At 38.7% G+C, this 23,997-nt stretch overlaps 1 protein-coding gene across 3 annotated transcripts in view; it reads left to right on the top strand.

The window, feature by feature from the left end:
• LRRC7 (leucine rich repeat containing 7) overlaps positions 1-23,997 on the top strand; it is a 572,907-nt gene that overhangs the window by 273,721 nt on the left and 275,189 nt on the right. For all 3 annotated transcript variants that reach the window (XM_056814946.1, XM_056814945.1, XM_056814947.1), the window contains exon 6: positions 20,430-20,519. In XM_056814946.1, the coding sequence (XP_056670924.1) occupies positions 20,430-20,519 (90 nt within the window). The remainder of the gene's footprint in view (positions 1-20,429; positions 20,520-23,997) is intronic.

Genomic DNA, 23,997 nt, shown 5'->3' with positions numbered 1-23,997 from the left:
TCCTCACAATAACCTTGGGGATAGAAACTATTATTATCCCCATTTTACAAATGAGGAAACTGAGGCAGGCAGAGGTTAGTTAAGGAACTTGCCCAAGATTACACAACAAATAAGTGTCTGACTCTGGATTTAAATTCAGGTTTTCCTAAGCCGAGTAAACCATACACTGAGAAATGTGGGCGACCTTCTTAGGGCCACAGAGGAGGAACTTGAGAGCAGAGTTTCTTAGCCCAAAGCTATTTCTCTCTCCATCCTGTCAAAGAGGTCCATCAGAGCCTGGAACGTTCCTGAGAACAGGGGCAACCACACTAAACTGTAATTGGGAAATGTTTTAATAAAATAAATGAAAATGCAATAAAGCATAGATAATGTCCATATGTGGTTTTCTCAGCCAATTTATGACCCCCCCCGGGAACCTTGTTTAGTGGTCTCCATTTCCACTGGAGTTTGATCGTCCTGTTCTTGGTGACATGGACCCTCTCTCTGATAGGAAAGAAAAGGTAATTATTGCTGCTCATATATCCAAATAGTTCTGGGATCTTTTCTATGCGAAGGTTCCTTCCAACTGTTGAGATTGTGACTTCCCATTTGGCCCATCTCATGAAAGCCTTCTTGTTGTCCATCTACCATTGACTGGTCAATCAACGAGCCTTTAAGAGGCTGCTCTGAGGAAAGGGAAACCTGATTTAACAAATCCAATTGGCACTGTACTAGTCTGTGGGAATACAGACGCCAAAAATAAAATGAAACCAGCCCTGCTCTCAAGGGACTGAGATGCCTTCCAGGAATATGTCGGCATCATCGCTAGCATTTAAAGCAGTGCCTAGAATGTGCTAGACTCAGTGCTAAGCATTTCACAAATATTACCTGATTTGATTTTCCCAGCAACCCTGTGAGGTAGGTGCTATTATCACCCTCATTTTACAGTTGAGGAAACTGAGCAGACTAAAGTTGAATGACTTGCCCAAAGTCATAATGTAGCCAGTCTCTGAAACTGGATTAGGAGAGGATTTGACTTGGGTCTGACATTCCCCAGAGCTCTAGCCTCCTGGCTGCCTAGGTGCATGTAATAAGATTCTAGAACTGACTGGCATCCTCAGATTTGTTGTCCAAAAGGGTGTCCCATGTCTAAGAACATACAGAATAGGAGGCAGTTGATGCCACCTAGTTAGGGAGGAAGCAAGTGCATGAGCAGGTTGGGGGTCAAGAAATCCTTCCAGCAGCAAGAGGTGGCTGTAGATTTGAGAAGTACGAGGAAGTTCAGTCCCATCATTTTACAGATGGAGAAACTGAGAGATGGACTAGTTCAGTGACATCATCCAGCTGTGTCTGAGGGAGTGTCAGTCCCTAGGCTTAGACTGGTACCCCGGTAGTGTTTCAGCTGCATCCCTGATTATAAAAACACAATTTCAATCACAGTTTAAGGCAATTATTGGAGATGTCTGGATGATTAATTAGCAGAAATATGGCATCAACAAAAGTCATTATGGGAGATGAGAGGAAGGAGGTGAGTTCAGATTAGGGGGGACCAGTGAGGCCTTCAGGAAATGGCCCAAAGTGTCTGTGTGTGTAGGAAAGAAACCGGGAGTCAGAGAAGTCATTGGTGTGCATTTAGACCTTTGTTAAATGGAGAGCATCCTGGCTGCAGAGTTCTCATCGTACCTTGGTCATGGCTGAGCTGAATGACCTCCAGGAAGTCTCTGAACCTCTTTGGGCTTCATTTTCCTTAACCATCAAATGAAAATCGAGACTAGACTATAATTCCCAAATCTTGTCCCAAGGAAAAACCTTCATGATATAAAATATTTAAATAGAGATAATAAAAGAAAAATATGTAAAATAGAAACCCCCAAAAGAGAGGGTTTCAGAAGAAAATTCTGGTTGTTCTTATCAGGCATTGATTCCATCATGCCTAAGGTGGAGTAAAGGGTCCTAAGTTAGTGGAACAGATTCTAAGGACAGGAGGAAGATGAAAGCCCATGACTGCCTGGATGGAGAATAATGGAGTGATCTCAGAAAAGAAACTTCCTGTTCCAGAGGGGAAGTCTCTCTGATCCCTCCCCTCAACCATGACTAGCCCATCTCTCACTTTCTCCAAGGACCCTTCCCACCTTTGCCTTCCCCTCACTTTCTCTCTCCTTATTAATTATACCCTATTTTCCCTCTTTGGTTCTACCTCCATTATTTCTTACCCATCATGATCCCAAGAATTTATATCAATATATTTCAAGTCTAAAATTGTTCCATAGTTGACATCATGTGGAAAGCATTAAATTAGAGGAGCCTTAAGGCCCCTTTCAGCTCTAGCCAATGTTCTAAATGCCAGACTCATTCAGAATATTTATTAAGTGTATACAAATGCCATGAGGGCAAAGACCTTGTCTTAACTATACTTTATTCCTCCTCTGGTGCTGATCACAGTGGACACAAGCCTAGCTCATAGTGAACATTCTTATTGAATGAATAAATGAATGAATGAATTCTTGCTAAGCATTCAGGGCATTGAAGGATGAATAAAGTAGGATCACTGCCCTCAATGTGCTTCCAGTCTGGTTGGAGAAAGTAAGACACATACACAAATCATCATCCCAAATAGGATATAATAAGAGGTATAATTGGCAGGGGTCAGAGAGAGGTAGGAGGGCTCCCTGGGAAAGGTTCTCTAATTTCTATTAGGGCAAAGAGATGGAAGATTAATGCCATTAATAAACCATGGGTTCCACGTGCCACAGGAGAACGAGGCAACAGGGGAGACTTAAAGGAGAGAACATGGCTGGCGTGGAATGGATAAAACAGTCAAGTTCATAGCACCTCCTGTATGTCAGGCACTGTGCCAAGCAGTGAGAATACAAAAAGGCAAAAATATACTGAAAAAAGCCAAAATCAATCCCTGCCCTCAATAGGCATGCAGTCTAAAGGGGGAGACAACACACAAATAACCACCTTCAAACAAGATGGACAGCATCAATTGGGAATCATGCCAGAGAGGCAGAGGAAGGGGAATTCCACAGAAGCCAGCCAGGGCTGTTTTAGGTTGAATAGAAGCCAATTCTGAACTCTGTGCCTTTTAGAGGACAGATGACAACCTTGAAATGAAGAGAAAAAGCAAGGGGGTGAGATGTATTTGATGTCAGAGGTACAACATTCTTAGCTTGAAAGCAGCTCTTGGAAAAAGATCCTCAAGTCACTTTCCTCAGAAGTCTTTGAACATGATGCCATTTCTTGAATGAAGGAACATCTCAGGTCAGTCCTTCAAATTCTCTAGAGTGGGTTTCCTTCTGCTAGTTGCTTGAGGGACACATGGTTGGGGACCATGAGATTTAGATCCAGAAAAACCATAGGCATGACATAGTACAGACTGCTTCTGAAAGGTGAGGAATCCAAGGCCCAGAAACGTAAAAGGATTTGTCCAAAGTCTCCCAGGCTTAATTCAGAGGAGAGGAGCTCAGTCAGAATGTGGAGATTAGAACTTTGGTCTTCTGACTCGAAATCCAATGTCCCTTCTTCTATACTCCATGGGACTTACAGGTTAGGGAGATGGGGCCAAGGGTCTGCTAAGTAGAATACAAACAGAGAAATCATGGCAAAGTCCAATGGTGCTTATTTATTCACCACATTAGGTCCATGAAGCCCATCATGAGTACCTCCATAGATATAACTTAACTCATCAAGGATGACCTACTTTTTAATTCTTGCCTTCTAATGTTGCCTCTTATTCATAGTAAGAAATCAATTAATGAACTTTTATTGGAGAGAAAGAGAGAGAGGGGGGGGGAGGGAGGGAGAGAGAGGGAGAGAGAGAGAGGGAGAGGGAGAGAGAGGGAGAGAGAGAGAGGGAGAGAGGGAGAGAGAGAGAGAGAGAGGGAGAGAGAGGGAGAGAGAGAGAGAGGGAGGGAGGATGAGCTGGGGGTTAACATGACAGAATTAACCTGTACTTTCAGTAGGAATCTGGGCTACAGGAACAGTGACTGATAGAGTATCAGGCCTGAAGTTAGGAAGACCTGAGTTCAAATCCAGATCAGACGCTTCTTAGCCTAGGAACTCTGAGCAAGCCACTTAACCCAGTTGGCCCCATTTCTTCATATATAAAATGATCTGGGGAAGGAAATGGCAAACTGCTATAGTATCTTTGCCAAGAAAACCCCAATGAGGTCATGGAGTTGGACATGACAAGTACATTCAACAAGCATTTACTAAGCTCCTACTTTGAACCATTTAGCATGGTAAGCCCTAGGGAAACAAAGGCAAAAGAAATCCAGTAGGCTTTTCCCTCAGACAGAGAACTTGTCTTCTACTAGAATCTTGGCAGCACATATTTTTAGACTTAGAATGATCTCAGCACAATCTCACCCAATCAAGGCCTGAAACTTAATCCCTTGTACAGGATGGCAAACAGCTGGTCATCCATCTTATGAGTGAAGATCCTCAGGGAGGGTGAAGCCACCACCTCTCAAAGGAACCTGTTCCATTTTTGGACAGACGTCCTCATCCCCTCCCAACCCCACACCAAGGTTAAATTTGCCTCTAATTTTCATCCATTATCTGTGGTCCTGTCCTCTCTGCCTCTCCCATGTGACAGTCATTCAAGTGCTTGGAGAATGCTATCTCCCCCTCCCCATCCTACTCAAGGATCTACTCCCCATCCTCCCCTTCTACTCCACTGAAAACTATCCATGACATTGTACAGCCTTGCAGTTCCCATGGAATCCTCCTACCTAGCTCTGCCTCTCTGAACACCTCTCCCGTCTCACCAGTTGTCTCTTCGTTAGCCTAAGCACCCCAGGGATTTCAAGAGATCCTCGTAGAGAATGAACTTGAGAGCCTTCACTCTGTTGATTGTCCTTCTCTGGACACTCACTAAGCTGACAGCTTTCCTAAATTATGGTGCCAATGACAGAACACAAAACTCCAGTTCTGGTAGAAATTTGAAAAAAAGGTTTAAAATTTTTAATTTCTTTTTTTGAAATGATGTTAGTTTCAAATGAAGGTCCAAGTGGAAGAGGATCCTTCACCTTCTATAAAACTCCCTGAACCCTTCTAAAGAGAACACTTGATGCACTTCACACCTCCTAGAACCTGAGCGTTGGAAAGGTCTTTAGCAGCTAGCTCATCCAACCTATACCCCATTGGAATCCCCACCAGAACATGCCTGGCCAGCAGTCATCCAGGCTCAGCCCAAAGACCTCTAAGAAGGAAGAACCTCACTCTTATTCCACTTTGGGGCACTCTAAAAGTTAGAGAATTTGTCCAGACAGCAGATCGAAATTGGATCTCTGAAATTCCCATCCCCTTCTCTCTGCTTCTGCCCTTTGTTTCCAAGTAAAATCAATCTATTTCTCTTCTATGGGACAGTCTTTCAAATACTTGAACCCAGCGAGCCCCTTATGGCCAGTCCACCCAATGGCATCTCATCTCCAGGCTAAACATCTCCATTTCCTTCCAGTAGCCCTCACATTGCATGAACTCCAGGGCTTTCTTCTTTCCAGTAGCCCTTCTCCAATCCCTCCCCAGCTGATCAATGCCCTTCCTATAAATATGGCATCCACTTTTTTTCAACTAAAGACATCACACTAAGAATAAATCATTTGAGACTTTATTGAGGAAAAAAGGGTTCAAAAGGAAAGTCACTTTCCTTATTTTTGTATTTGCCTTGGAAAATTGCTCTCTAGGGGGGTGACAGCACTGCAGAGATCTCAATCCACCTCTTACCTTAGAGACCTCTCAGATGTGTATGGATGCAGGTTCTCCCCCGAGCCACGTGGAAGTTTTGTTCTGAAAAGCCCTGCTGACCAGCAGCTTTGAAGATGCCTCGCGTTGAATTAAAGCTTTAAGATGCCTTCCCCATTAGAGAGTTTTTGCTTCCACTCGATAATCATGCCTTTGAAAGCTCCTGCTGAAAGCACTTTTTATGGGATGTCTTTAGCATCAAATGAGATCTGGCTGTCATAGCTTTCATCTTGAGCTTTAGAATATCGAAGTGTGAATTCAAAGGTACAACTTTGGCAGGCCAGTAAAAATGGCCAATTCCCCTTCATCTCTCCAGCCATCAGCACCAAGAGCTGTAGCTGCTAGATTTTTAAATAGCCTCCCAGCGGGTATTAAGAGGCAGCATGGCGCTGTCGTTAGCCCTCTGCCTTCTCCTCCGTAAAGCCACAGAAACCTCAGCTTTTATCCAGCCTGGGCACTTAGGTGGGTGACTGAGTGAGTCATTTAACCACTAAAAAGCCTCTCTTTTCTCATCTGTAAAATGGGTATGAGTATCATAAAGACCTCAGGGAGTAATGCGTTCATGGCCATCCATCGGTCCACCTTAAATCACCTTCTTGACATCATTTATTCCTGGAGAAAAGCCGTCTCCAAAGCCAGCACTTTGAGAAACAACAGAATGACATGCAATTTGGTTGTTCCTCTATATTGATGCTATGTTGACAGTGTGATAAGGTAGAATGGGTACCAGTTTGGAGTGAAAAGACCAGAGTACGTACCATCTGTATAACCTGGAGGGAGTAACTTGATGTTCCCTACGCTTCTTTTTTCTCCTTTCCAAAAAGAGGAGGCTGTCCTAGATGGCCTGCGAAGTTGGAGCCAGATCTCTGGTCCTCTTTTACATTCTGAATGCACAGAATTCAAGATAAGACAACTCTACCTTTGGAGGAAAGTCGTATTGGACAGCGATATAAAATCTGTCAATTGGCATGCTTGGAACCTTTTTTTTTGTCGGTCAAAAATAAAAAGCCACCTGCTATGTCTTTAAGTAATACAATTATTGGGTTATTTTAAGCTCCCCTGCCTAGTCAAGTTTGTTATGCAATGCCTGCTCCATTATGTAAAAAATTGAACGCGTTTTCCCTTTTTTCCAAGCAACGATTCTTCCGTAAGTGTCAAATGTATTTCTTTTTCGATCCCAGAGGTTGGAGGTTCTTTGTTAAAAACGTTGATGAATGGATACTGGTTAGCTTGAGTGCAGAAGAAAAAAGGCATTAGCAAGCACAACGCTGGGCAGGCGCATTTTCTCCTAGAGTTGGCCACTTGCCTCCCTCAAGGACAATCGATTTGAGTAGGGCATGGAGCATGGACGACTGGCCTCCTCGGACTCAAGATGGCCTTGGTTCGGGCACCACCACCTCCACTCAGTCACCTCCCTAGAATCTCTAGAACTGAATCCCAGACGGCTCGAGCTCCTCCATGAAGGAAGCTCGCCTCCAAGAGTTCGCCATGCTCCTGGCATCCGGGAGAGCGCCCAGCCCCTTCTCAGCCAACAGGAGTCTGAAAATCTTGACACTGGAAAGGGGAGACTGAGGCAGCTCAGGGTTTTCAAAGAGAAAATAAAATAATGAATAATCCTGGGAGATCTGCCTTCCCCATCCGCTACTGCACCCCCGCAGTGAAGGGTCCCAATTGGAGCCAGCCTTGTTCCTTGTTATTAAACAGGCAGTAGTCATGATGGCGTGGGATCATGGACCGAGGCTGCTTGGGAGTCAGGAAGATGGCCCGCTCACATCCCCTCTTTGGTGCCTATTCGCTATGTGACCCTGTGGAAGTTATTTCACCTCTGTGGGCCCCAGTGCTTCATCTGTAAAATGGGGGTGATCCTTCCTCACAGAATATTTTGCAAACTTGGAAGGGACCGCATCCCCCAAAAGGCAACTCCTTTAAGTGTTCAGGAGCTCATCTCCTGAGTTTTCCTAGCTAAAATATTCAGCAGCTGATAGAGAGGGAGCAAGGCTCAATGGATGGAGCGCTGCATAGGATGAGGAAGGCTGGGCTTTTGTTCCCACCTTAGATTCTTGCTAACTGTGTACCCCTAGAGCAGCGAGGGCATGGAATCTGGAAGACTCATCCTCGTGAGTTCAAATCTAGCCCCAGACATAATATGACATATTAGCTGTATGACCCTGGGCAAGTGACTTAACTCTGTTTGCCTCAGTTTCCTCACTATACGAAAAGCCAAAGATGGAAATGGCAAATCATTGCAGTATCCTAGGCAAGAAAACCCCAAATGGGGTCACAAAGAGTGCCAGTACAGCTGAGCAATGAAAAGCTTTGTGTTCTAAAGCAAGTTACTTCTCTTTTATAATTCAAAATTATACATTAAAGCAGAGTAGAAGTGTGGCTCTTTAGAAAGACTCACTTACATGAATCTGTGGGAGGTGGTGGATAAAGCTGCAACTTGGCCAATAGTGCCCTGCTGAAATGGTCCCTAATGAGGGGGGGAGGCTGGAGAGGCAGCCACTTTGGTGGAGGGAGAGAATCGAACCCAGGAAATCTCTCTCCATAAATGGGGGGCTGCAACCATGGAGTACCATCCATTGTGAAAGGCTTATTTATTGCTGGCAATTAATGGGTGACATTGAAGATAGTTATTTACCATTCATGACAGAGAAACTAAGAGATCTGCAGATGATTATTTATTAGGTAGGGAGACGGGTGTGGACTGAGCATTTCATCTGGGTGGGGACCTCCCTGAAAGCCAGGCCCCTCCATCAATGCAGCTCTTCAGCCAGTCTGAATCGAAACATTCTCGAGACTGGCTTAAGTCAAGGAATTTCCCCACAGTCACACCTCCAGCATGTTTAAGCCTTGGGATCTAGTGGATGGGAACCCAACGGCTTCAGCAGGAAAGAAACTCCCTGAAAGACTAAAGTGAAATTGATAGACTTCAGGCCAAGTTTGGAAAAACCCCATATACGAAGGGGAAAAACAGATCTCAGAGTGAAAAAGAAAAAGCTTTCTCTCAGGCTGACAGCTGATTTAATAAGAAATGTGGGGAAAAAAAGGACTTTAACCTCTCCTCCTCTCAAGGAAAAAGACTCAGCTCACTCTCTCCCAAGAGAGGAGGGTATCCTCAGATTTCACTGAGCATTAAAGAAAAGTCCTCTTCATCATTTTTCTCCTCCTCCATAAGAAATGGCTTCAAATAAAGCTCATTGTGATAGAGAACTTTGGAGTCCTTGGTAAAGGAAAAGTCCTTAATAAAGACCACATGGGTAATGGCAACTCAGCAACAACAAAAAGGGAATAAATAAAAAGTAGATAGATAGATAGATAAATAGACAGACAGACAGATGGATAGATAGAGAGAGGGAGAGATAAATATATAGACAGGTGGATAGATAGATAGATAGATAGATAGATAGATAGATAGACAGACAGACAGACAGACAGACAGACAGACAGACAGACAGACAGACAGATAGATAGATAGATAGATAGATAGATAGATAGATAGATAGATAGATAGATGGATGGATGGATGGATGCAGAGAGAGCGAGAGAGGGAGAGGGAGAGATGGAGAGATAGATGATAGAGAGATAGAGAGATGGATAGATATAGACAGATAGATGGATAGATAGACAGACAGACAGACAGATACATAGATACATAGAGAGCATTTGTGATGCCAGGGATAACTAAGGCACAAACCCAGAAAAAGAGAATAACTCAAAAATATTTATAATCTTATCTTGATAAATGATGTAAGATATTGGTCTATATCTCGTTTCTGTCAGACTGGTTTACAGTTCTTCCAACAATTTTTTCCAAATAGTGACAACTCTTTAAGCATAATTCCAGATTGTCTCCCAAATGATTGGATCGGTTCACAGTTCTACCAAGAGTTTATTAGTGTTATCATTTTTCCATATCTCCTCCATCTGTCATTTTGCTCCTTTATGATTTTAGCCAATCCAATAGGTATGAGATGATATCTCAGAGTTGTTTTGATTTTCATTACTTTAACCAATAATGATTTAGTGCATTTTTCTTATATTTACATATAATTTTGATTTATTCATCCAAAAACTTTCTATTCACATCTTTTGATCATTTACTAATTGGGGAATGTCTTAAATTCTTATAAATTTGACAAATTTCTCTATATATTTTAGATATGAGACCTCTATCAGAAAAACTATCTATAAATTCCCCCAAAAAAATTACTGCTTTCCATATAATCTTAGCTAAATTAGTTTTATTTGTATGAAAAAATTTCACTTTAAAGTATTCAAAAGTATCCATTTATATCTCATGTTTTCTATATCTTATTTTTTCATAAATTCTTTGCCTAGTCATAAATCTGATAGATAATAGCGTCCCTATTCCTGTATGTGCCTTTTGTCCCAGCAATACCATTATTGGGTTTATTTCCTAAGGTGATCAAAGAAAATGGAATAGAAAATAAATGTTCTAAAATAATTATGGTATATATTTTATGGAGACAAGGAACTGCAAATTTGAGGGATGCTCATTAATTGAGGAATGACCAAACAAGTTGTGCCATATTATTATGGTGGAATACTACTATACCATAAGAAATTATGAGCTGGTTAATTTTCCAAAAACATGGAAAGGCCTACAAGAAATTATGAAGAGTGAAGTGAGAAGCAAAACAATAGTATATATAGCAATGGAAATACTATTTGAAGAATGACTTGTAAATGTCCACCCTTAGAGAAAGAACTGATAAATAAAAATAAGTACGATGAAGTTATATGTATGTGTGAGGATGGTATCTTTTTGCCAAATGATGCCTTCTCTAATGAGAGTTAACTGAGTATTTAAATGTAACCAAGAAATAAATAATTTGTAAATATCTATAACAAAAACTTTAACTAAAATAGATTGCTCAAAAAGATAATTATAATTTTTTGAACAAATGATGCATGAGTCATAAAAGATTCTATAGAAAAAATGAGAGCAAAGGACAAAAACAACTGGAAAAAGTACTGATGGTTTAACAGAAGATATACAAAACCTTACTGTAGTAATAAGTTCCCTAAAACTTAAATGAATCAAATAGGAATTAATGATCCTAGTGGAAGAGAAGAATTATTAAGATCATCAAAAGAATTAGAATTAAGAAAAGTATAATAAATTGCATATTGAAAACAACTCATCTGTAAGAAAGACCAAGGAGAAATTCATTCTATGAGTACCTGAAATTAATGAGCAAAAAAGAAAAAGAAAAAAGTCATAGATATCATATTTCAAGAAATATTTAAATAACATATCCTAAACATACTGGAACAAGAAAGAATGTGAAAATGGAAAAAAAATCTACCATTACTTCTAAAGGAAACTCAAAATGACAACACTGAAGAATGTCAGTGGCAATATCCAGAGCAGCTATACAAAAGAAAAAAAATTCTGAAAGCACCATCAGGATCACACAAGATTTAGCAACAATCACAATAAAGAAACAGAGAATAAGGAAGGAAATATTGCAAAAGCAAAAAGACAAAGGTCTACAACATAGAATAACTTACCTAGCAAAAACAATATCAATATGCTACAAGAGGGAAAAAAGTCTTTCAGTGAAATAAAGAATTTTCAAATATCCCTGACTAAAAGAAAAAAAGAACTAACAAGTAACTTTAAAATATAAAAACATAATTGAAGAAAAAAATAAAGATAATGACAATGGACAATCATAAGGGACTTTAAGAGGATAAGTAGTTCACATTTTAATGGAAAGAAGGAATATTAAAAATGGTTCTTACAGAATTCTGATCCCACAATGGGGCTCAGAGGTAGCTGACTGAAACAGAAGACTTATAAAGAGTTTTGTTATATTTTGAATATAAGAAAAAGAAAAGAAGTAGATTAATACATTAAGGGCAAATGAGAGGAAATATGAAGAAACTTGTTAAGACACCTAATTGGGTTTTAGAACTGTATGCAAACACAGAAGGAGGGAAAGGAAATACTGAACTTCCCTTTCATCAAAATTAGTCAAAAAAGGACAGAATGCATACAAATGCAAGCTTGCACTCACATACATACACATTAGCACACACACACACAGAATTTGGTGTAGAAATAAGTTCAATTAAATAGCCCATTTGTTGCCTATATGAGTAATAACTAAATTAATTCATCCATAAAACATAAGTGAGAAGTCAAAATTAAATTAGAATTAGAAAACAAACTGTAACAATATGTTGTTTACACAAAACAGATTTGAAACATAAAGAATGTCTTAACTGTACAACCAACAAAAAAGGGAGTGTTAGCAGTTGTGACTTCAGACAAGGCAATAGCAAAAGTAGACTTACTTTAAGGAAAGAAAGCAAAGTCACATTTTGCTGGAAGGTAACACTAACAAAATAAATTCATTTCAATTCTTAACATATATGTGCACCAAATAACATAACTTATAAATGTTTATAAGAAAATGAAAATTAATTACAAGGAGAAATTCAATCATATTAGTTGGGAACTAGTAAAAGTATTAGCTTTAAAGAATTATTATAATTAAATTCATAATATCTCAATTATAATGGTGCTCCATAGACCCCTAGGTGTTCCTGATACTATTTCAAGTGGGTCTACAAGGTCATAATTATTAATAATACTAAGATGCTATTCATCCATTAAAGCACTCTTTTTTAGAACAACATATCTGAATAAAGCCAGATTTTCTTCATATAGTTCAACTAAAACAACACATTTCAAGATATCTGGGTCATAAATAGATATGAGAATCCAGAAGTCTTCTTTTAAGTAAGACATCAAAAAAAGATGCAAAAATATGTAAAACAATAGCATTCTTCTTAGTAAATTTTTTGTTTTGAAAATTTTTGATATTTTGTAGAAAAAATATGTTATTTATATTAACTATAATGAGTTTATTGTTCTTACATTAATGAATTTAATAAGCATTTTTAAATTTTGTCATTTTTAAATTTCTGATATGGGGGTCACAAAGAGTCAGACATGAGTAGAAATGACTGAACAACAACAAATTGTAGGTAGAAAATGATCTATGTAGAAAATTTGGGGGCACCCAATAACTTTTAAACATACAAACAAAACAAACAAATGAAGAGTTGAAAACAACAAGTTTGAGAACCAGTGCATTATCCCCATACTGAAAGTCAAATTTTGCCTAGATTTTCTTATTCAAAAAGAAAGACATCTGTTTCAAATAGATGCAATGTGAGCAAATCTCAATTGCCCTAGAAATAATTGGCTTTCTCATTGACATTTTGTGGGCAACTGTCTTTACACCCCTGTGCTCCAGATTCCTCTATGTAACAGTCCCAATTTAGTCTACTTTGCAATTTAAAAGTAAAAAAAAACCCAACATTGTGTTGCACAGAGATACAAGTTCTATTGGCAAATTTTATTAATTTAGTTTTTATTCATATAGGCAACAAATGGGCTTTGGGTACCCTTTATAATAGAGCAATGCAGTGTTAGAATTATACTTCTATAGAATTGATATAATGCATTCTCAAAATCTATTTCTGTACACATTCAGTTTTCATCCAACAGAATGCTTTAAAAGTCAGGAGTTGTTTTATTTTTTGTCTTTGTCTACTCAGTGCCTAGCACATACTAGAAATTTAATACGTTTGTTGAATTAGTGAATATGTTACATATGTGTATGTATAGATAGAGAAAGGAGGGGAGAGGGAGAGACAGAGACAGAGACAGAGAGAGAGACAGAGAGAGAGAGAGAAACAGAGAGAGAGAGAGAGAGAGAGAGGGAGAGAGAGAAACAGAGAGAGAGAGAGAGAGAGAGAGAGAGAGAGAGAGAGAGAGAGAGAGAGAGAGAGAGAGAGAGAGAGAGAGAGAGAAGAGAGAGAGAGAGAGAGAGAGAGAGAGACAGGGAGGGAAAGAGACAGAGACAGAGAGAGAGACAGAGAGAAAGAGACAGAGACAGAGAGACAGAGAGAAAGAGACAGAGACAGAGAGATAGAGACAGAGAGAGAGAGAGAGAGAGAGAGAGAGAGAGAGAGAGAGAGAGAGAGAGAGAGAGAGAGAGAGAGAGAGAGAGAGAGAGAGAGAGAGAGAGAGAGGAAGGAAGGGGAGAGAGATTATAGTTGAGCAGCAAAAAGAAGGCCAAGGCTCCCCCAATACAGCTCCACTACAAAATCTAGAAAAGAATCAGACCAAATCCTGGGAATGAAATCCAATGGAAAAAAATCAATGTCAGTCAAATTTTAATCCCAGATCAACACAGGGAGACAAAGAGAGAGGTCTTTGAATACCAGAGATAGAGTCTGACAATGATCACACTATGAAAAAAAAAAAAAGAATTCAAGTACCAAAGATTTATAGATAGTATGATACTCTAATTAACCACCATCAGTATAAAGGAACAGATGACTTGGATTATAGTAATTCCAAAGGACAAAAAAAATCTAGGCTTACAACCAAGAATAATTTACCTAGAAAAACAGAGTAAAAGGAAAAAGAGGAAGAAAGAGATCTTTGATGAAATAGAGGATTTCTAAGCATTCTTGATGAAAAGACCAAAGCTTCATAGAAACTATAAAGTGCCAATACAGGAATCAAGAGAAATATAAAAAGATAAACATGAGAGAGCAATCATAAGGGACTGAATAAGGATAAATTACTTACATTCTATTATGGAGAAATGCTATATGCATCATCTATATTTTCATGAAGGGTCATTGAAGAAGTCTAATTAATTAGAAACCTATGAGCTGTTGTGTTATATTTTGAGTATCTTAAAAGAAGAATGGAGAGGGAGAAGAAGAGGCATACTCTAGGGGTAGGTAGGGGAAGAGGAATTATGGGGAAATTATATCACATAATTGTGGTGTGCAAGTAGAAGTCTCTATAAACAAGGATAAAGGGGGAATGGAGAGTTGAGAGTCCTTGAACCTCACTTTCATTTAAACTGATCTCATGAGGAAAGAACCTAGACACAAGTACAGAAATGTATTTCACTCAAGAGAAAAACTAGAGGAAAAGGGAGAATACAACAGAGGGTAGATTGAGAAAAGTCTTAAAACAAATGTTAAGGAGAATGTGGTTTTTAAAAATGGTTTAAGAGGAAAGAAATGATAACAACCTTTTATTTTTCTCTGTATGAAGGAAAGAACAAAAAAAGATTATACCAAACATAATAGTGATGCTGAGCTCACTCCTCTTCTTCCATCTTCTCCTTTATAAAGTTGGGGAGGGACCTTGAAGTAACAGATGAGTAGAAAAATGAATTAAAAAACAGATCTATCTATGGTAAAGGTTTTCCAATAGATTCAACTATTCAGACATAAAAGAGCATTTAGAAGGTAAAGATCAAATCAAACTATTTATACATATAAGAAGGTCAAGAAGAAAATATCTTAGGTACATAAAGCATTTAAGGGATCAATATTTGCTCAGTGTTTGAGAGTGTTGAATCTGCCAAGAAGTTTCCAGAAAGCCCTGGATAAATATACAAAGACAGAGAGCTGCTAATACCCAAAAGGAAGATTACCTCACAGAAAAAAAAATGATAAAAGGAAGCAAATAAAGAAGAAGCTAAAACAAGAACTAAGTGCAATCAAGGAGAAAAACAGAAGCAAACAGAGCATGTTAAATGTGAATCTCAAGAGGAAAAGATTTGATGTTTGCTGAAATTGCAAGTGAGTTAGATGATCAAACCTGTAAATAAGATCTTCACACAATTTTCTTTTACCGTGAAGAAATAAAATGGATAGACTTCATCAGAGGAGTAAAATAGGGAATGATCCTATTCCTAGAAAAGCCAAAAGAAGGGCTGGATTAGGCTAAGAAAAGTAATGGAAACTTAAAAATTAAGAAAGAGCAATGTAACATGAAGAGTATTAGGGGGAAAGACTGTAAAGAAAACTGAAAAAAAAATCATTGAGAATCAATAGGAACCCCTAGCTAAGTTGGAATCAAAAGGTAATAAGCTTATAGGGAAAAGAAGAGGTGAAAAATTCTACCTGGGCCTACTTATTGAAGGAAAAATATAATTCCAAGGCAATAAATTAAAACTGGATAGTGATGCTTAAACAGAAAAAGTGTGCCCCTGAAGGAGCCTTTTTGTTGTTATTAGTCATTTATTTTCAAAGAGAACTGAAGACATTGTGTCTTAACTTGTGCATGAATTGGATTGAAGCAAGGCAGAGTTGCATTGAGTTGCCAGTCTCATTCTCTCTTCCAGTCATCCAAGTCCATTGGCAAGACAAAATTCTGAGTGATTGGTGATGGCATGGGATGCAGTAGATGACTATATCATCTTCAATGTCTAACCAAGCTCTAAGAGCTGCTTCTACTGCCTTCATGGCTCTTGAAATAAATTGTTTTCATCTGTCTATTCCATTAGGGGGTATCTTCACATAACTTGTGTAGACATCCCTCTAACTGACCATTGGGTTTGAGACCTGTTGGTTACCCTCAACATGGTTTAGCCTATCTCTACCAAAAGGTGACTACTGCACATGCTACAGTTTCTTGGAACCACAGATGTGAGGTGAATACAAGGTAGACACCAGAAAAAGAAGGCAATCATGAGAAGACCTAAGAAAGCGCTCAGACCAGAAAAGCTAGTCCCTCCCAAACACACCATAGGTGCTGGAGGATCCTTAATGGGCACAAGAAGAATCAGGGGGGAAAAAGAAAGAAACGGAACCAAAACAATTGAAAAGAGGATATGGAGTTGGAGACTAGGAACTGCATGTGGGAAAAAAAAAAAGAAATACTATATATTAAATAAGTTTTAAGCAATTTTGGATATGAGAGTATTTTTTTAAATCTAATTCCACTTCAGTGTCCACCTCTAACAGAAGGGGGAAAAATTTAACTTGTTTTTGCTGTCTAGGTATCTTTATTCAATCTACAGTTTTAAAAATATGTATAGTTTTGTTCACAATGTCAAATGTTAGAATTTTAGATATTGATTTAACAATAAAAGAAACCTTCTATCAGTAAGACATGGATCTATAATATTGGTAATATCAAGAAATAAAATATATGCTATTTAAAGTATAAAGAATAAAATTAAAGAGGAAAAAATGAGCAAAGAGAAGCAAAAGTAATAATAATAGGATAAAGGGAATCTTAGAAAAGACTAAAGAAAAGGGGAAATAATTAATGATCATAGCTTTAAATATAAATGCCATGAACTCACTCATAAAATGGAAGATAGAAAACTAGCTTAGATATTGGATCCAATAATAGATTGTTTAAAGGAAACACATCTGAAAGAGAAAGTTGTATACATTTAAAATAAGGGACTGGAACAAAGTCTATTAAGCCACAGATGAAGGTGGGAAAGTAGAATTTTCATCATGACCTTAGAGGGGAAAAGAAGTAAAAATAGACTTTATTAAAAGAAATAAACACAGAAACTACCTTTTGCTAAATAATACCATATACAATACATTTTTAAAATACCCCAAATGTCATAGTATCTAAATATTTATGGGACAAATTAAATGGGGAGAGATTTACAGTAAAAACATTATGGATAGCCTTAACTTGTCCCTCTTAGGTGTAAGATCTTGATAAATCTAAAGCCCCCAAATTAACAAAAAAGCAAAGAAACTGGATTTTATGAAAGTTAGATATAATAGACTTCTGGAGATTATCAAATAAGAAAATTAAATGGGAAAGGAAAAGAATATAGTTATATCTCAGCTATTCATAATACTTTCACATAAATTGACAAAGTATTGAGGCATAAAAAATCTCACAAGTAAATGCAAAAAAGCAAAATAATAAACATATCTTTTACAGTCCACAATGCAATAAAAATCATATTTATAAAAAGATCACTGAAGAATGATTAAAAAAATTATTGGAGACTATAACCTATTCCTTAAGAATAGATTGCTCCTTGGAGCAGAAAAATCACCTTGCCAACAAAGAACTGTATAGTCAGAACTAGGAGTTTGCTTTTTTTTTCCCCAGGAGCAATAGCTATAAGAGCTCAATTATAATGAAATCTGAGCTCTGCAGAATTGATGCTTTCACACTGTGGCGCTGGAGACAATTTTTGAGAGTACCTTTGATAGAGAGAAGACAAAATCAATCAACACTGGCAGAAATTAATTCTGTCTAATCACTAGGAGGTCAAATACTAAAGCTAAAGCTTAAATACTTTTGCTCTATAATGAGAACACAGGACTCATCAGAAAAGGCCCAATCTTGGGGAAAAATGAAGGCAAAAGGAAAAGGGGATAGAAAGAATGGGTTAGGATAGTGGTTGATAGAATCATGAAGACAATGAAGATGAATTTGGACAGGAAGAATTTTGGAAAGAATTAGGAGATAGTGGAAAGGGATTGGTGTGTTATGGACCATGAGATAATGAAGAATCAGACATGACTGGCTTAACAACAATGGCAAAAAAATAGGTGGACCAAAGGATAAAGTACAGAAGCAATCATTGTATTAAATATAGTGAGAATTAAATGACATAGTGAAAAATTGGGAATGCAACTTAAGCATCACTTAGGGGATATTGTATATCTCTAAACACTTTGATCAGTAAAAGAGAAAGTATAGAGCAAAAAATCAATATAACTAAATCAAGTAAAAATAAATAAATTGAAAACCACCAATTAAACATCAAAATCAATACTGAAAATCAGCAAAAAATGAATTGATAAATAATAATAATAAAATGAGTAGCAGCTTCTTTTTAAGGGAAAAAAATTTGTATGTGAACCACTACCTACTTTAGCTTTAAAAAAGACAAAAACCAAATTACCAGTATCAAAAATTAAAAGATGAATTTACAATCAGCAAAAGAGAAATAAATGATTTACAACAATCTTGTATAATCTAAAAAAGTGGATGAATATTTATAAAAATATAAAATACCAAAATTAATAGAACTAAAATTAGAGGATTAAAATAATACTTTTCAAAAAAATTGAACAAGTTATAAATGAACTATCAAATGTGGGGAGGGTGGGGAAGTCCTCATGACCGGAAGGACTTATCAGTCAATTCTAACACCTTTAAAAAACAATCAATTATATTATCATATCAGCTTTTTTTAAAAAAAGAGGGGAAAGTATTCTAAATAATTCCAGAGGTCTCATGAAGAAATCTGTTCCTGATAGAGAGGCAATGGACCTCAGAATACAAATGGAGACATAGTTTTGGACATAGTCAGTGCAGGAATTTATTTCATTTAGCTGTACATGTTTAAAACAGGGGATTTTGATTTTCTTGTTTTCTTAATGAAAATTGGAAAGTAGTAAGAGGACGAGAAGGAAGATCTTTATGTGAAATATTTAAATGTATTTTTTAATGTTATATATGTGAGTGTGTGAGCCAAAAGCCTCTCAGAAAAAGATAAATGAAGGAGCCTGTTGGCAAAAACTAAAATGAACTTTATCCTTTTATTGGCAAAGACAAATTCTTAAATTTAGAATAACATCCATATAGGGTTTTTGAGCTTTTGAACCTCTTAGTAATTGCCTGTGACTTTGACAAAAATCCTGCCCAGTAGATGCCACAGATATTATCAGCCCTTTTTTATTGAGAAGAAAACCGAACTTTGGAGAAGTGGTGGCATAAATGACCAAGTGGCAAGTGACAATGGCAGGAATTTGAAATCAGATCTCCTTGATTCCAGTTTAGCTGGAATTCTCTATTACTCTCTCCACTACACCATCTCAAGAGTTCTTTGTAATATCTTGCATAAATCCCCCCTAATCATTAAGGCTTACTCAATGATACTTGAACAGGTCATTTAATATCTCTGTTTGCCAGTCATATTTTGTTTGCCTCCCAATTTGAGCAACTTTGGCTCAAAAAAGTCAGCAGGATTTATAGAATTTGAATGTAGAGGATACCATTGCTAATGGATAACAATCCATTTTTAAAAAGCCCCCAGTCATCCACCTTGACAATTCATTGGTTTCTCCAGAGCATTTTTTCTAACTTTTTTTTAAATAAAGAAATGTATATTTGGTATCTTTAATGTTGTCCATTCAGTGGGACAGTAACCATTTCCCGCTTATTTTTTAAAATCAGATCAAAGAGGATTCTACTGCTAACTTTTGAGTAGAAGATCCTTTGAAATATCAGAAACTTGAAGGAATGGGAGATATCGATCATTTATGTCATTTCCAGGGTTGACAACTTTACTGACAATTTTAGGTTTTAATTAGAGGCTTTCCAGAAAATGTGTGCGTTCTCCTGCCCCTTTGCCCAGTGAACTTTAAGAGCCTGGAAAACAAGAATAGTTTTATATTTGACTTAGCACCCAGTACACCATGGAGGTTTTTTTATAAATATGAATCAAATGGAACTCAGCTCAACGAAAAGGAATTGAACTAAACTGAAAGAGAAATACCAGTTTCAAAGTCAGTGGAAGTGGCAAAGACTCATCATTTTCATGAACAGTCCCTCAGCCAAGGTTCCCAAAGTAGGCCACAAGAAAGGGAGAATGCAGCCTTCATTTGGCAGGCATATAAATCTCACCCTGTGATAGCAGTATGGACAGGAGGCTTGTCATTTGTTTTAATAACAGACAAAAATTGTAGGCTATAACAAGATGCCCAATAAATCCTGCCATCTCAGTGTAGCCAAAGGAGAGTTGGGAAATTCATCACATTTCTTTCTCATTCATTCTCCTCAGAGATGTCCATGTTGGTCCTGTTTCTACGGCGATGTTGATGAAATGACCAAATCTTTCACTCCTTTGTAGGCTCCCTGATGGCTTCACACAGCTCATCAACCTGACCCAGCTGTACCTGAATGATGCCTTTCTGGAGTTTCTTCCAGCCAACTTCGGAAGGTAAGAACAAATTCCTTGAACAGATTTAATTTACTTCACCTTGGACAAGTCCTTCACTTTAGGAGCCTGTCCCTCTTGGAAGGTGAGTCAGGATAAAAGATGAAAAGCCCATTCCAGGAGAGGGAGGGTGTTCCTATTCTGTCTTCCCTGGAACAGCATCACCTTTATTTCCTAAATGATTCCTTCTTTCACCAGGACTTAGCTCAAAGGCCACCTTTTTTTGATGAAACCTTTCCTGTCCCCCATGATCTTTTGTACATCTTCCCTACGATTAATGATATTCTATTGTGTAATAATTTACATATTGCTTTCATGTTTGAAAAATGCCTCACAAAGATCTCATTTGAACCTCAGAACAACCCTGGGAGGAAGGTGCTATAAAAAATAGGGAAACTGAGGGATCCAAAGCTTATAGCACTGGCTGAAGATCATACAATCAGCAAGTGTCTGATTAGATTTAAACTCAGATCTGATTTCACTCCGGTGCTCTGCCCATTGCACTAGCAACCTGAGAAGGTAGGATTTGTGAGGTCCAGAGCTCTCCCACCACCCATCCTTTGCTCAGATGCCAAAGTTGGAGTCTGAGTGTGTCATCCAACTGTTCCATAGAATTCTGTATCTCCCAAAGACCTCTAGGAGCAAACAGAAAGTTTTCAGTTGGACAACAGAAGCTGGATGCCTCACACCTTTCCAGGCTTCTTACCTCCTACTCCTTTACCCCTAATCTGTGATCCAGATGCCCCCTCTGCTCCTTAGCTGTGCCTCCTGGCTTCCTTCAGGACTCAATTGGAATCCAATCTTCCATAGGAGTCTCTCTCAATCCTTCCCCCACCCTGCTAGAGTTTCCCCTGGAGTCCACCTTCCATCTACATTGACTACATCTTGTAGGTGTGTCTCCAAGGTGATGTGTAGATTAAAGGAGATATTTGTAAAGCTCCTAGCACAGCGCCTGGCACGCAGGGGGCACGTCATCAATGCTCTTTCCCTCCCTTTCCATGTATGTACAAGGTTGACCAATTGTTGCCGCTTCCATTAGAATGGGAGCTCCCAAAGGACAGGGACCCCTTCTTGGTGCCCTCAGAGCTTAGCATCGTGCCTGGCAGAGAGGAAGAATCTAATTGGTCCATTATATTAAGTTACAGGACTGGAGTACCCTGATGCCCATGTGGCCATGGAGGGAAGCTAGGACTTTTAGATGGAATTTTAGAGGAACGCAAGCTCATCCCATAAAGACCAGCCTTCACGCATGTTCTCAGTGCACGCAAGCAGAATGTCAGAAGACTGGATGTTAGGAGGTCCCCAGGGGGACCTAGAATCTTGACTTTGCTCCTTATTGTATGTCCATACAGAAGGTGCTTCTAGTCATCGCACCTCAGTTTCCTAACTTGTAAAACAAGAATGAAGGATCTCCTCTGAGTGTGAGGAACAAGTGAAAGGGGAGAAGGGGAGGGAATAAAAGAATATAAGTCATTTATAAGCATTGTCTCATTTGATCTCTACAACTAGTCTGAAAAAGAGCTGCTATTATGATCTCCATTTTATAGGTGAGAAAACCAAGGCAGACAGGTTAAATAACTTGCCCGGCATCACAGAGATAGTATCTGAGCTTAAATTTGAACTCATATCTTTCTGAATCCAAGTCCAGCATCTATCCATTGAGCTATCTTGCTGCCCAACAAAAACTAATCAATGAGAACTATATGTTTTTAGGATGCTCTTTCCTTCCATCTTAGAATCAATACTAAGTATCAGTTCCAAGAGAGAAGAGCAGTGAGGGCTAGGTGATTGGAGTAAGGTGACTTGTCAAGGGTCACACAGCTAGGAAGTATCTGAGGTCAGATTTGAACCCAGGATCTCCCATCTCCAGGTCTGGCTCTCCATACTACCAAGCTATGTAGCTGCCCCTGAATGCTAAACCGAATGCTTTACTGTTACCAAGCACTTTCACACGCACTGAACTCCTTTGATGGGCATGAGAACAACGATCACTTTGGTAGAATATTAATGTTTATGCATCACTTTTTCACCACATCAGGAAGTTGGTGATACCAATTTTATGCTCATTCTAACTCAAGGAAACCATAGCCCAGTGTCCTCCCACTAAAAGGACCAAAGGATCCTACATTTAAGGTTAGATTGGGACCCTGGAGGCCATCATGTCTTTTGGAGATTAGGACCCAGAAAAACTATGTAGCTGGGGCAATATTTGAACTTAGACTTTCCTGGTTCCATCTCATATTTTCCAAGTCCAAGCTCATGCAGGTATTAAACAGTACAGCCAGTACTAACTCTAGGTCTTCTGACACCAATCTAGTGTGATCTCAACTCATTTTAAAGCTGGGAGGTTTCTCCTTACCTGTCACATCCGACCAAATGTCTTCCTTTTTTTTAAATCAGTAACCTGGAATTTAGGATAAACTGGAAGACATTTAGATCCAAAGTTATTATCTGAAAAGAGATTTTCCATTGAGCCAAAAGAATTTCTGAAATATGGTCATACGTCTCCAATGACATTCTCCTCCAAGGCGCCATTGTCTTGGGGAAGGGACTCTTGGTCCTTGGCATTTGTGCTAGAGGATCACAGACCCTACCAAGAGGGAAAGGCTTTGGACACTGGCTCAAAGGCTTCTTCCCAGTGACCAGCCTACATCAATTCAGGGCGTCCATCCCAGGAGACTCAACCAGGCGACTCTCAAAGACCATCTGCTAAATCAGGAGAGTCACCACGTCCCAGCACCAACAAAAGGAATAGACCCTCAAAGTGACAAAGAGTCTCCTTTCTATTGAATATCCTCCAAATGGGGAAAGGATACGAGGTTACATAAATGCTTAGGGAATGTCTCTTCCTAGTAGGGTGTCCAAATCAACATGGTATAAAAAGATTTTACTGAATATAGAATTCCAGAAACTATCATCAAAAGTGAAAGAGGATGTGAGGAAGAAAGGACTCGGGGCCCAGAAAGGAAAGCAACTAGGGCAGAGAGGCTGATTATAAAGGGACCAAAATACAAAGGGACACAGATGAAAGCGCGCAGAGACCAAGATATTGTCTGGTTAAGAAGAGTTGGGAGACTGGGCTCAGCCGCTGCACCAAGCACATGGTTGGTGGCCCCAACTATGAAGTCATTAAGAGAGAGACTAATCAGGGCTGGACACCAACGTGAAGCCCACATGTGTCATCTGAATACAGAGGCTGAAGCCCTCTTGAATCCTAAGTACCAGTCATGGAAGGAATTTTTCATGAGATTTCTCAAAGAAAGAGAAGTAGCCAGGAATTCCCCCCTACCCCAATCTGGCCTCTGCTTGTTTAAAATTGCCAGAGGGTTAGGGCTCTCCGCTTGGCTGTGGCAGCTTGATTAAATGATTATTGTTTAACTTTTACCTTTCATCTTAGAATCAATACTGTGTATTGGCTCCAAGGCAGAAGAGCCATGAGGGCCAGGCAATGGGAATTAAGTGACTTGCCCAGGGTCACACA

The sequence above is a fragment of the Monodelphis domestica genome, chromosome 2 (assembly GCF_027887165.1).
Source record: "Monodelphis domestica isolate mMonDom1 chromosome 2, mMonDom1.pri, whole genome shotgun sequence".
NCBI classification, from domain to species: domain Eukaryota; kingdom Metazoa; phylum Chordata; class Mammalia; order Didelphimorphia; family Didelphidae; genus Monodelphis; species Monodelphis domestica.
The sequence above is the reverse complement of the archived record's forward strand: the minus strand, read 5'-3'. Positions and strand labels throughout refer to the sequence as shown.